The 14,530-nt window shown below is 38.8% G+C and overlaps 2 protein-coding genes across 4 annotated transcripts; both read left to right on the top strand.

Moving 5' to 3' along the window:
- Positions 1–1,660: 1,660 nt before the first annotated feature.
- On the top strand, positions 1,661–5,877 carry LOC140562867 (GTPase IMAP family member 9-like). Of its 2 annotated transcripts, none has more exons than XM_072688736.1 (2): positions 1,661–1,713; positions 3,675–5,877. In XM_072688736.1, exons 1-2 carry the CDS (start codon positions 1,676–1,678, stop codon positions 4,819–4,821), a joined length of 1,185 nt encoding a protein of 394 aa, XP_072544837.1. In that variant the 5' UTR covers positions 1,661–1,675; the 3' UTR covers positions 4,822–5,877. The 2 variants fall into 2 exon arrangements, with proteins under 2 accessions (XP_072544837.1, XP_072544838.1); XM_072688737.1 differs by lacking the exon at positions 1,661–1,713 and adding an exon at positions 2,471–2,544.
- A 4,933-nt stretch (positions 5,878–10,810) lies between these two features.
- On the top strand, positions 10,811–14,324 carry LOC140562866 (GTPase IMAP family member 9-like). Of its 2 annotated transcripts, none has more exons than XM_072688735.1 (2): positions 10,811–10,900; positions 11,579–14,324. In XM_072688735.1, exon 2 carries the CDS (start codon positions 11,592–11,594, stop codon positions 12,699–12,701), a length of 1,110 nt encoding a protein of 369 aa, XP_072544836.1. In that variant the 5' UTR covers positions 10,811–10,900; positions 11,579–11,591; the 3' UTR covers positions 12,702–14,324. The 2 variants fall into 2 exon arrangements, with proteins under 2 accessions (XP_072544836.1, XP_072544835.1); XM_072688734.1 differs by lacking the exon at positions 10,811–10,900 and adding an exon at positions 10,951–10,997.
- Positions 14,325–14,530: the final 206 nt, after the last annotated feature.

The raw sequence follows: 14,530 nt of genomic DNA, 5'->3' as shown, positions 1-14,530 counted from the left end.
ATTAACAGATCACCTCACCCTCACATTTCTCATGCTTTCATTGTATATAGTCATATTTCATTCAATAATGTAGAGTTTCATTGTATTTATTTGAGTTTTATTCAATATTTTGAGGTTTAATAATAAAGAAGATGGAAAAAAAGAACAAATTTGGACACATTTTTAAGCTCAGCAATCATTGTGAGATTATTATGTTGGTTGCTTTAGGTTAGACCTCCTAGTGTTACTTTCTTCACTACTATATCATCAACATCAACAACTTTTGGAAAATAATGAATATTCCATTCTGTTTAAAATTTGCAGTACAGACAATGTAAGGCTGAAATTTGTGGAAGAAGGTCCATGAACCATCTGGTGGCATATCAGTTCTGATGTTCATATTAATATGAAAGAATGTAAAGAACTTAAAACAACGAAACAAAAACAGAGGGCCCTATTTCAGCGATCTTTAGGCAAGCCGTCAACCGTGCAGCTTGATTAAGGGCGTCAGTGTGTCTTTCTATGATAACGACAGTAAAAGTATGCTTTACACGTCTCGAAACGCACCAAAGCCATGTACTAATTCTCTTACTTACTCATGGGTGTGTTTAGGATATCGGCCAATCAGCGCATCACTTGCCATTTTCTTTAAAAGCTAGGTGCAGTCTAACTTTGGGCATAAGCTTGTGTTGACAATTCACTGCCAATATAGCAACAAACATCTGTTGACTGTTGACAACTTTTATTACCCTTGGCTCTCAAACCTCAAGCATCCATCTAACATTCTAGATGTTCGATCTTCTGGAATTACATGAGAAAATCACCTGAAATTTGCATGGTTTTAAAGAAAAGCCATTTTTCAACTTCATAAGTGAAACCATGATCCTTTACAGAACCATTGTAGTAAAGAAAGAGAAAGTGTCCAGGACTCCAAAGCACCTCCGTGTCATATAACCAATCCAGCAGAACCATGAAATTGGTAAAGAGCATTTACGCAAATATTACACAAAGATTCTTCAAACCTTCAAACTCCAAGACAAGACAACCATATCCACCATTGATGTTGGATACAAAAAGCACAGTCAACACACACACAAACACACTACTGATCAAACACACTCAGTGACAGTAAACACCTGGGTACTGAACCCACCCTTTTTTACCCTTTTAATACCATGGTTCTTTCAGGAGGTTATTCTGGCGCTTTTCTGCCCAAGATATTCCTTATTCCTCCATTACTTCCTCCATCACAGCAGTGCTTGTGTGCATCCACACTTATTCTCCAACAGTTCCAGCTTAATAATAGGCCATTATTCAGGTAACTGAATAACTGTGAATTTGAGGTAAAGTGAACTGAGGTGCAGTGTGTTCGTATTCTCTGTCATGGAGCTGCAGAGCTGAACTGAACTGATGGAGAGAGGGGCTGTCTGTGAAACCCAAACACAGAGAGCAGGGCTACTTAGCACAAAAGTGAACCAATCAGGACGCCCGTTAGTGTTTCTCTCTCTTTCCCTCTCTCCCTCCTTCCCTTTCCTCATATTTATCAGAAAATAATTGCGTCAGAAAGCCACTATCAATATTCTGCAGATTCTTGCAGCTTGTAGCAGTAGTGGGATGTGTGCTGTTATAGAGGGCGAGGCAGAGAGGCAGTTCACATGAAGTGAAAGAAAAACCAAGCTGCTGTTTTGACCTTGGTATGCTCAGCCTGCACGATTCCGCCTGCCAGCTCTATAGGTACTGTGTTTTCAGAAACGTTGGTCTGCTCTGTCTTTCTCCTTTAATTTTGCTTCCTAAATGTTACATTTACAAAAAAAATGCTCAAAAAGCCACTTAAGCCATTTACTAATTTTGCATATACCCATTTACTCATCTTTCCATGATTTTAAAATGATAAGGACTTTGGCATCTCATTGTAATGTTGCTATTTTGAGACAGTCTATATATGAAGTCATCATTATTTAACATTTCGGCTACAAGATTTCTTGCCAAATCCACACTTATGCTTAAACTCCATTAACAGATCACCTCAACCTCACATTTCTCATGCTTTCATTGTATAAAGTCATATTTCATTCAATAATGTAGAGTTTCATTGTATTTATTTGAGTTTTATTCGATATTTTGAGGTTTAATAATAAAGAAGATGGAAAAAAAGAACAAATTTGGACACATTTTTAAGCTCAGCAATCATTGTGAGATTATTATGTTGGTTGCTTTAGGTTAGACCTCCTAGTGTTACTTTCTTCACTACTATATCATCAACATCATCAAACACAGAGAGCAGGGCTACTTAGCACAAAAGTGAACCAATCAGGACGCCCGTTAGTGTTTCTCTCTCTTTCCCTCTCTCCCTCCTTCCCTTTCCTCATATTTATCAGAAAATAATTGCGTCAGAAAGCCACTATCAATATTCTGCAGATTCTTGCAGCTTGTACCAGTAGTGGGATGTGTGCTGTTATAGAGGGCGAGGCAGAGAGGCAGTTCACATGAAGTGAAAGAAAAACCAAGCTGCTGTTTTGACCTTGGTGTGCTCAGCCTGCACGATTCCGCCTGCCAGCTCTACAGGTACTGTGTTTTCAGAAACGTTGGTCTGCTCTGTCTTTCTCCTTTAATTTTGCTTCCCAAATGTTACATTTACAAACATGTATACAGTATAGGATCCATCTAAATCATGTGAGTTATGAGCTTGTAAAAGTCCCTAACGACAGTGATGAGCAATGTACGTCAATTTGAAACTGCAGGGGCCGAGGCAAATGTTGTATATATATGAACAACAACAACAATAATAATCATGATAATCATAATATAGAGATAATAAAATATTGTAAGGGGTCTGTGTGTGCTGGTGGAGAGACAGGGACATGTCCAGCCTGGTCTCAAGAGTACAGTATGTGACTAAAAGACCATTTCAGGATTTGTACAATATGAATATGAATATATTCATATAGACATAGAGTTACTTGTCATGCGTGTTGCTCTCACCAAGACAAATTCCTTGTATGGGTAACATACTTGGTGAAATAAAGAGATTCTGATTCTGATTCTGATTCTGAATATAGTGGGACCCTCTCGTACATATGTATGATTTACTTACTAACCCAGACGCAGAAATCAAACGATCTGAACAGAGAATGATGCAAAAATTGTATTACCTGAACCTGAACGTACTGTAACTTAAAAACCGGCTAAAAAACGCAACCTACAGAAAATTGGAACTATAAAAATATTCAATTTATGAATTTGGCTAATACTGGAATTAAGCTCAATTATAGTTTTTTTTTTAAGAAACTTGGTTCTTTATTTAGTGCAGTGGTACAGTGTCGTCTCTTGGGTATGGTCTTCCCCGGCTCCGTCTCTCAGCCCCTGTGAATCTTTCTACGCCACCTGGACCATGTGGCGACAGTTAGAGAGGCCTGGCAGTGCCTGGGAGGGGTCGAACCCCTGTCCCGCCTCCTCACCGCCACAGCAAACTAGAGGAACTTTGTTTTGTTTTATGTTTAGAAGCAGGTTGTTGGTTCTACACCAGTCCATTAGTCGTGTACACATGTCATTCCTACTGATGAGACCCACTACAGTCGTGTTGTCAGCACACAGCCCTGAGAGGCACCAGTGCTCAGCGTTTCTAATGCCTGAATGACTGAGCTCATGTAAATATATACAATATAATGATTATAATATTCTTCTGTCTTTTCTAGAACACATTTCAACATGAAAACACTGAGGATCATGCTTCTCGGGAAAACTGGTGATGGCAAAAGCAGCACCGGAAACTCAATATTAGGTGAAGAAGCATTCTACAGTGAAGATTCACCCAATTCAGTAACTCAGAGATGCGAGTCTAGAACAAAGTCCATCAATGGGAGGAAAATTACAGTGGTTGATGCCCCGGGATTTTTTGACACTAGTCTTTCTGAGGACAAGTTAAATTCTGAGATAGTGAGATGTATCACTGAGTGTGCTCCAGGACCACACGCCTTTGTGATTGTGCTCAGGGAAGGACGATACACCGAGCAGGAGAAGAGAACTGTACAAAAAATGACTGATTTATTTGGAGAGGAAGCACTGAAATATGCAGTGGTCCTCTTCACCCACGGTGATCAACTCCCTGAAAACCAGTCCATTGAGCACTTTGTGAAAAAGAACGCAGAGCTACAGACGCTGGTGGAGAAGTGTGGAGGTCGTGTTCATGTGGTTGATAATAAATACTGGAAGCAGCAGCAGGGCGGCTACCGGAGCAACAGAGTTCAGGTAGAGAAGCTACTGAACGCCATAGAGACGATGGTGCAGAATAATGGAGGACAACACTACAGCAATGAGATGCTGCAGGTGGTAAATAGAGCAGTGGAAGAAGAGTTTAAGAAAACCGGACATTTGGGAAGTGAAAAAGACAGGAGAGAGCAGGCAAAGCAGAGAGTGCATACGAAGCTGTCAGTGAGATTAGTTGGGCTGGGAACAGGAATATTATTAGGTGCTTTTCTCGGTGCTGCAGTCGGGGTGCTCGCTGTGATAGTGTGTCTAGACACTGTAAGAAAAGCATTATCACCAGAAGGAGGTCAGATAGTTGCAGAGACACTGGCACCTGAAGCAGCTATAGCAGCAACAGGTCTAAGTCTGACAGCGAAGGTGGCCGTAGGTGTTATTTCTACATCAGCCATAGTTGGAGGAGTAGCAGGGGCGATTGTAGGTTATGAAGCAGTAGAAGAAGCAGAGACTATGACTGAAGCAATGAAGCTGGCAGCTAATGCAACCTTTGACACTGCAGTAAATATGGAAGAAAAGATACAAAGTGTCTTCAGAGGGAAAATGTGTGAACAGAAGATGGCATCATATTTATATTTCTGAAACTTTGACTACTGGGAGATAATGTGCTGATGAATTCATCTAAAATGCACACTTTAAATGCAGAGTAGGTTCATTTGGGTAAGGGCTTAGGGCAGGTACGTCATAGGCAGGCCCATAATCAAGGCCAGAAAAACAGGCATAGGCTCAAAACTGAGGAGCTTCTTACCAGTCATCTGTCTGAAACTTGCAGTCAAAGCACTCTGAGCAGTTCTGGCTGGGACCAGGAGGGGGAGCCATTACAATTGTGATTAGTAGGTAGTTTTGGTTTGGTTCCTTTTTGTTTAATATTATTATTTTTGTTTTTTGAAATGTGGATGCTGTTTATTAAATGTGCAAAACTCTTTACATTATCTTAACATATGCTCTTATCCAAAGTTGTGCTTTGTTGTCCAGTCAGAGAACGTACCCTAGTGGCCACTAATAGGTTGAAATGCCCTGACAGACAGACAGATAGATACACAATTCAGAAATAAGACATAGCATAAGTGCAATAGACCTTTTAAAAGGTGTTAAGTGGTGTTCAGTTGGTGTTTGAAGACATGAAGTGAAGTTCTCTGCTGTTTGGGCACCTAGATCCATTTTGTTCTGCTGCCTGGGTGCAAGAGAACACCTGAAGGATGGGAGATCAAGCTGAGCTGTACTCAGTGAGCTCTAGCTACAGATATTTGTGTTTTATGCACAAGGTGGACATGTTTGGCTTTGTAGATCCATTCAGGGTGGTAACGTGGTTTATTTGAATGTATCTTTTTGTTTTGTACTTTAATTATTTTAGGAATAAGGAGAAAGCTTGTTTTTCTGTACATGTTTATATGTATTGTTAAATTAAAATGACCTGATCTGTCTGAACAATAAACAGAAAAAAGATGATATTAGTCTAGAGGTGTTTGTAATTGCTTAGTAGGTGGTTCAGTAGGAGGCCTCAATATTCTGATAAAGGTGAAATACTACTTACTTTTTAGGTTTTGTCTCTCATTTAATTAGATCTAGTCATGTGAATCAGACCGAACTGTGTAGAGAACAGGATGTTTTTCTTAAATAAACAATTGTTTGATGTTATGTTGCATTTCCTTGTTTACTCCTCCTGTAATTAACGCATGTTGTGTAATTAATCCATGCTGAGTGAATGAATCAGTTGTTTTTGGTTAAGAAACATGATCTAAAATCAAAATGAGAAGATTTTCCAACTCTGAATCTTCTATTCAGAAGCATTTTGGGTCAAAACATTTGACACTTTGATCCAGACTTTGAAGCAGAGTGTAGTAACACTGCACTTTAAATGAAAGAGAGCACTGTGTGAACTCTCAGGGTTAAAACAAGCACTGGACATGGACTCTGTTCATGAATAGGTTGGTTAGGTGTGATTGGGAGAGGTGTATAAATTAGGGGAGTATTCCTTTTTTCTGCTTCTAGCACTGCTTACACCCACATAGAATTTCCAATTCTATATTTATTTTTTAATATAAAGTTTTTGACTTTAATTTATTTTAATTTAATTTTATTTTATCTACTCATTTTTATGTCATGGTTCTAAATGTAGTTATTTAGATCTACTTGATTTTATGACTTCTCTTTGCTCAAGATAAGATAAATAGATTTTACAGCTTTACAATGTACTCAATATGTTTAGAGTAAAAATGTTTCACTAAAAAGTTTATAGAGGGGACAGCAACACTAAATGTTTAAGACTGAAGAATAATTTTAAAAAGGAAATCAGCCAATAAAAACAGAGCTTATCATCTTTTTCCACAAGCCCTCCAAGATTGGAAAATCTGCGTTTTATTCAGTTTCAGGCAAAAAAAAAGCATCTGAGCATTTTTCACCCCAACCTAAGTCACATTCTTACTTTTTATACATCAAACAACAACTTAACATACCCAATAAAAGCATTATTTGGTTTTACATACTCTTTCACATCTCTTTTTCATTCACATTTACATTGAAGGCATCTAACAGATGCAAAATCTCCAGAGTTCAAGTCAAGTGGGTTTTATTGTCATTTCAACTACATACAGAGTACACAGTGAAACGAAACAACGTTCCTCCAGGACCATGGTGCAACATAGACAGTGCATACAAAACACAAGTGCAACACAAACAAACAAGTGCGGACAGACAATACAACACAGTACAGACCAGAGAATAATAAATAATTGACGGTAGTGTGCAAATTGTGCAATGTGTAATAAATAGAGTCCAGTGAGGTAGTAAAGTAAAGTTATTAGTGCAATGCTTTGTGCAAAAATGCTTCCCCTTTTTTCCTGGGGTAAATGGTTGGAGAGAGAGAGAGGGAGAGAGAGAGAGAGAGAGAGAGGGAGAGTGTACATGTACCAAAAAGATATCAGTTCAGAAGTTGAGTTGTGAGCTGTTGCAGAGTCTGGTCGCGTTGGACCGGATGCTGCGGTACCTTCTTCCTGATGGCAGGAGGGAGAACAGTCTGTGTGAAGGGTGGGTGGAGTCATCCACAATGCTGGTTGCTTTGCGGATGCAGCGGGTGGTGTAAATGTCCATGACGGAGGGGAGAGAGACTTCGATGATCTTCTCAGCTGTCCTCACAATGCGTTGGAGGGACTTGCGGTCAGAGGCTGTGCAGGTCCCAAACCAGGCAGTGATGCAGCTGCTTAGGATGCTCTCTATGGTTCCCCTATAGAAGAGGGTGAGGATGGGTGGAGGGAGACGGGCCTTTCTCAGCTTCACGGGCCTTTCTCAGCTTCATTCTTCACTGTTTCCTTAGAAAATACCCTTAGCTGGTTTCTATCAGCTAGGATCCAGAAGATTCCTCTAAGCTTAGAAACTACTGAATACAGGTGTCAGGATGAAGACCACAAAACTCTACACACTCTACACTCTGTCCTAGTACTCTTGGTAGAGGAGGGTCTTCAGTCTGTGTTTGAAGACAGTGAGCGACTCTGCTGTTCGGACACCCAGGGGAAGTTCATTCCACCATTTCGGTGCCTGGACGTTTGTCTTCCATGGATCTTAAAGGATGGCGGGTGGATCTTAAAGACTTCCAAGAAGGGAGAAGAAAAGGAGACAGGGGCTGCATTTAATCCAAAATGCTTTTGGGTTTTAAAACACAAACACATGCAAGCCTTGTAAATCATAATGTAAATCTGGCAGTTGATCTTTATGATGTGTAAAAATATGATAAATTGACATTAATGCTCAGAAATGACTTCATAAAGTAGAATAGAATATTTCACATTGACTTTCAGTGAAGGTTAACAAGATTATTGGTTTCCTTCTCCTGTAAATCTGCACTTTTGGAGAAATCAAGGTTTTTAAGTGACACTAACATTATTTTTGGTTTCAATTTCAGTTTAGTTCTAGATTTGTGACCCAAATCTGACCAAAGTGCCATACAGCTGTCAGAAACTGATCCACAGCACGAGACAAGAACAATGTAGAAATTCCTGATGAAAATACACACAATACCTGTGTCCGTCTCTTTGTTTAAGTAGAAAAGTCAGAAGATTTGACACAAACATTTGGCAAGTTAAAAACAGTCGGGGTAACGTGACCCACAGTCTGGGGCAGCTTTAGGAAATAATGTTTTCAGCATGAACGCGGGACAGTTCATCAGATTAAAGTGCCTGCAGGAGGTTTGTAGACTAATCATATCACTGATGTACTGTGGAGCCAGACCACGTTGTGCCTTAAAAACATAAAAAATTATCATTTTGACAATATGTTTGTTGTTTCATGCTGGAGAACAGTTCCCACCCCATGCATGAGACTCTGGCAGCACTGGGCAGCTCCTTTAGCGACAGGCTGCTTCACCCCAAGTGTGTGAAGGAGCGATATCGCAGGTCCTTCCTTCCTGCTGCCGTCAGACTCCACAACCAGCACTGCTCCCACTTAACTACACACACATGTTCATGTTCAGGGAATCCTATGTACAATACCCCCCCCCCCCCATGTGCAATTAAGAGTCATTTGCTGTAAATAATATTGTTATTGCTTTTTTACTTCTTATTTATATTGTGTATATAGTGTAAATTATTTATCTACATTTTTGTATCTGAGTGTCTTGCTATCCCTTTCTGCTGTGACACTGGGAGTTTCCCCACTGCGGGACTAATAAAGGATCATCTTATCCAATCTTCCTCTTGTTTCCTGTTGACTTGGGCAATTAGGACATGTTTACAGCAAAGACTTCCTCAAAACTTTCCCTCTCTGACTCATCAGAGAGCCAGTCTTCTGTTGATGGTTAGCATAAACAAAATCAAATAGGACCTTTTTAGCTCATTTACAAAATTTACAAACCAACAAGCTCTGGGTTCCGTTTTCTTCTAAATAAATTTAAATGAACTGAATGATATAATATAATATAACACACTGTATAAGTCAATCAGCCTGGTTATTTTCTGGATAAAATACACACAAATTGATTAAAAAAAATAAAGCTTCTAGTAGTTTTGGTAAACCAACGTAACACTGATTTGTTTAAAAACAATAATATGTATTACCACTTGAATCCAGACTTTTTTCCAAACAGACTAGAGGTGTCCCGAAATGTCTCGTCAGCCATCAAAAACTGAAAATTGTCCATCCCAATATATATATATTTTTTTATTGTTAGAATTGCTGTTGCACATTTCACCAGTGATGCCTCGTTTGCTTTTAACTCAACATACTTGAACAATAAACAGGACACCGTTCACTCTGACACTGAACATACTGTAAATAGTTCATTAAAGCCATTTAAACTTAAACAAATAGTCTGGACTGTGTAATTTAATGGACAGCACACACAGCTGAATCAATAGTTACAATTAATAATAACTGTCCATTTCTGTCCAAATTCAAAGCACCAATATAACAACGTGGACACGTTTACCTTTTTACCACAAATCAGTACATTGAACTATTCATTTATACAATTTATTATTATTATTATTATTATTATTATTATTATTATTATTATATATTATTTCACTTCAAACTTAGGAAACATCTCCATATATAACCAGGGTTTTAACGTATTCCATTACAGATTACAGACTGATTTCCTGGTAATCGTAATGGTCACATACTTCAAAGAATGACTATATTAAAGTAAGACACTTTTAGACTACTGGATTTTGGGTTTTATGATTTTACAGCAATGAATTCAAATCTAAATAAAAAACCTGAATACATAAAGTCACAACAAACTGTGACTGTCCTGTTACCATGTCTAAAAAGTAAGAGATGCTCTCTACTCAGGCAGGGTTATGAGGCAGGAAGACACTCTAGTAGTAATCTAGACTTCTATTATAGTGGGAAAATATCTAAAGCCTCACACCCTCTGTGTCCTGTACATTTATTGAATGATAACCAATGAAACCAATCTGAATCTGTCTACTACACACTTTTTACATAAAAATGAGAAAGCTCATTCCACCACAGTTTCAATAAAAAAATACAAATTAGGTGCTATGAATAAAGGCATATAAAATGTAATAAATAAATAAATGAATAAATAAATGTTTCTTTGTTCTTTGAGGTAAAGCTGGACTTTGTTGTCCCACCCCCTAGCTGAAAAATAATAGTACTGTAATTAATAATTTAATGTGTGCAGTAATATTCCATATTTATTACCACTATGCCACTTTACTAAATTCAGATAATTTATATATATATAAGTTTATATGTGTATATATATATATATATATATATATATATATGTTTTTCTCTTTTTTTCTCTCTTTGTTCTAAATTTTTTTATTAATTTATTTTATAGCATGTTTTTTTATAGAGTGTTTTTTATAATTTGTTGCAGCTGTAACAGCTGTAATTTCACTCCTGGGATCAATAAAGTATTTCTTATTCTGATTCGTTGTTTGCAGATCTTTCAGCCAATGAAGAGCTCTGCAGGAAAAAGTGCTTTCACAGGGGCACTTCAGTGGCCAATCAGATTTTAACTGGGATAATACTCATGTAGCCCCGCCCCTGGTCAGTAATAAAGTAGGCGTGGCTCACAAAGTGAAAGCATAGAGAAGCAAGGGAGACGTAAACAGGACCAGGTTTTGATCTTGGCGGTCAGGACTACAGGACTCTGCCTCTCCAGGTGTTTTTGAAGTGCCTGCCAGCACCACAGGTACCAGAACCTCAGATGCCTGCGTCTCCTCTGTCTGCTTGCTCAGGAAATGTAATGTGGGTAATGGAGTTATGTGTACCCTGTCTGAATCTGCCAGGTCAGCAGATTCTACCTTTAACCTTCTTTTAAAAGGATATTGTGGATATTCTACCACAGTCTGGGGGAAATCAGGAGCTTTCTCAGGGTTAGAGGCTTCAATAGACACTTGCATTTGTGGCAAAGTGAAAGTACATGAGACCAGGGGTGGTGTTCTCTGAATTTTTTTATCTGGGGTGGCCCAGGAGAGGCAAAGGGCTGTCTAGACGTGGCCACAAGGTGTTGCTAATGTGCACATGCAGCCTTTATTTTTATAGTCATTAATATTATACCACTGATTGGCTAGAACATTAATAGTCGAACCCCTGTCCCACCTCCTCGCCGCCACAACCAACAAGTGGAATTTTGTGCTCCTGACAACCATCTCTTTAATTGTGTCTATGTTTAGAAGCAGGTTGTTGGTTCTACACCAGTCCATTAGTCGTGTACGCATGTCATTCCTACTGATGAGACCCACTATAGTCGTGTTGTCAGCACACAGCCCTGAGAGGCACCAGTGCTCAGCGTTTCTAATGCCTGAATGACTGAGCTCATGTAATTATATACAATATAATGATTATAATATTCTTCTGTCTTTTCTAGAACACATTTCAACATGAAAACACTGAGGATCGTGCTTCTCGGGAAAACTGGTGATGGCAAAAGCAGCACCGGAAACTCAATATTAGGTGAAGAAGCATTCTACAGTGAAGATTCACCCAATTCAGTAACTCAGAGATGCGAGTCTAGAACAAAGTCCATCAATGGGAGGAAAATTACAGTGGTTGATGCCCCGGGATTTTTTGACACTAGTCTTTCTGAGGACAAGTTAAATTCTGAGATAGTGAGATGTATCACTGAGTGTGCTCCAGGACCACACGCCTTTGTGATTGTGCTCAGGGAAGGACGATACACCGAGCAGGAGAAGAGAACTGTACAAAAAATGACTGATTTATTTGGAGAGGAAGCACTGAAATATGCAGTGGTCCTCTTCACCCACGGTGATCAACTCCCTGAAAACCAGTCCATTGAGCACTTTGTGAAAAAGAGCGCAGAGCTACAGACGCTGGTGGAGAAGTGTGGAGGTCGTGTTCATGTGGTTGATAATAAATACTGGAAGCAGCAGCAGGACGGCTACCGGAGCAACAGAGTTCAGGTAGAGAAGCTACTGAACGCCATAGAGACGATGGTGCAGAAGAATGGAGGACAACACTACAGCAATGAGATGCTGCAGGAGGTGAAGAAAGCAGTGGAAGAAGAGTTTAAGAAAACCGGACATTTGGGAAGTGAAAAAGACAGGAGAGAGCAGGCAAAGCAGAGAGTGCATACGAAGCTGTCAGTGAGATTAGTTGGGCTGGGAACAGGAATATTATTAGGTGCTTTGTTTGGCTCTGTCACTGCACTGACCTGTGTGATGTCCATCACAACACAGGTTTTAGGCTTGCGTGTTTTGTTAAAACAAGTAACAGGTCTGCAGGCCACAGGGGAAGAGGCAGCTGAAGTAACTCAAGCTGCAGGTCAATGTCTGACAAAGACCGTGGCATTTAAAGTGGCAGCTAGTTTTGTTGCTACATCAGCCATAGTTGGAGGAGTAGCAGGGGCGATTGTAGGTTATGAAGCAGTAGAAGAAGCAGAGACTATGACTGAAGCAATGAAGCTGGCAGCTAATGCAACCTTTGACACTGCAGTAAATATGAAAGAAAAGATACAACGTTTATTTAAATGAATGAATACAATCTGTGAACAGAGGATGTAATTTCATTCCTAGTCTCTGACATTGACTAGGACCTCAACCTTTTTCCCAGTCCTTCATGCAGAATTCCTTCAGCTGTGTGATGCTTGAGACGTTTCTTGCATGCACAGCCAGTTTCAAATCTACCCACAGCAGTCTGACAGGATTAAGATCTAAGGCTTTGACTTGGCCATCCCAGAACTCTTCATTTCTTTTATTTATGTCATTCCTTGGTGGATTTACCAGACTTTTTGGATCATTGTCATGTTGCATGGTCCACCTCTGATTCAGCATCAGTTTATGGAAAGGCAGTTTCACATGGGATTCTTCGCTCTCACCATAGTGTTTTTTTCTGATAGCAGTCTGTAGGTCCTATGATGATATTTTAATACTGTTAGAGACTTCTTGTGGTCTGCTCATGGGTCTGCAATCTGTTTGCAACTTGTTAGGATGCCCTGGTCTGGCCATATTGGCAGTTGTTTCACTTGTAAGTGATTTAGCTGTCAGGTGAATGTCTGATTTCTGATTCAAGATCTTTCTAAGATTCCCCCAGATTCATATATGGGCTCTGTGGGCTCTGTCATATCTTTACCAATCAAAGTAAATGTCTGAGGTTTGAATAAGACAGGCTCCTCCTAAATCCCCTCTAACCATGTTCTAATCATCTGCAGCTGACATGCTGCACCTGATTCTAATTTTAGCGATTTTAAGTAGTAATAAAAGTGGGAACGTGGGGGTGTTATCATTTTTTCTTCACAAGAAAATATAAATATATTTATATTTAGTTACAAAAAGTTTATATATAATAAATAAATAATAAATATATATAATAAAGTTATGTTATTAAGTTGTATTATATCTATCTCTCAACATTGTATTTTTTCTGCACAAATGTTGTAATTTGTGTTTTGTTAATTTTTTGGTGGTTAATGTTTTGTTTAACATCTCTACCATTCCTTTTCTATTTTGCAATATGGATGAAGTATATGATAAATATGGATTATTATTTCCATTGAAACTGACATTCTGGCAGATATGACTACGTGTGTGCCTTGTTGTCCAAACAGGAAATGTACCCTAGTGAGTACAAATAGATATGAATAGGTTAAAATATCCTAGATACTGCTAGATCAAGAGTGAGTGCTGATACCTAGATAGAAAGATATGCAATAATAAAAATAAGACATTATATAAATGCAGTAACTCTGTTAATATGTGCAGAATTCATTCAGTTGTTTCTGAAAGAGATGGGCTTTCAGTTAATGATAGATTGAACTTTGATTGAATGTGAATCTGATGTGGTCAGACATGGCTGAGCTTGCAGATACTGATGGCGAGGCGTGCTGGATCAACTGCAAGGGCTGGCTGGCATAATGAAATGCTAGAAAAAGTGCCAAAGTCCTCAAATACACACAAAAAACACACATTTATGTAAAGTTTAATGCACAGTTATTAGTGTATTAGATTATATATCTTTTTGTATTACACTGTGTTAATCTGAATATATCATCTGACTTCTGTTGTCTTTCCTTCTCTGTATGAGAGAGGAGGAAGTGTGTGTTTCTATGTACAATGTTTTTTCTGGCATTATTTGTTCATTAAAATCACCTCTATTTACTCAATTCTTAGTCTTTTCATTTCTGTTTCTCTGAAAAAGACAATAAACTCTATAAGACACCCTGTGCAAGTTCTTTAGTGGCATTTTCTGCCACTAAAGAAACTTATAGAGCCCTGTAATAGAAAAATACTTATAATATAGAATTGAATAACCTGTCATTAAGTAGGAGGTTGCAGGGGCAGTATTGGTATTGTTTACAGATATC

Source organism: Salminus brasiliensis, chromosome 9 (assembly GCF_030463535.1).
Source record: "Salminus brasiliensis chromosome 9, fSalBra1.hap2, whole genome shotgun sequence".
Classification (NCBI taxonomy): Eukaryota; Metazoa; Chordata; class Actinopteri; order Characiformes; family Bryconidae; genus Salminus; species Salminus brasiliensis.
Note: the sequence above shows the minus strand (reverse complement) of the source record. Positions and strands in the feature narration are given on the sequence as shown.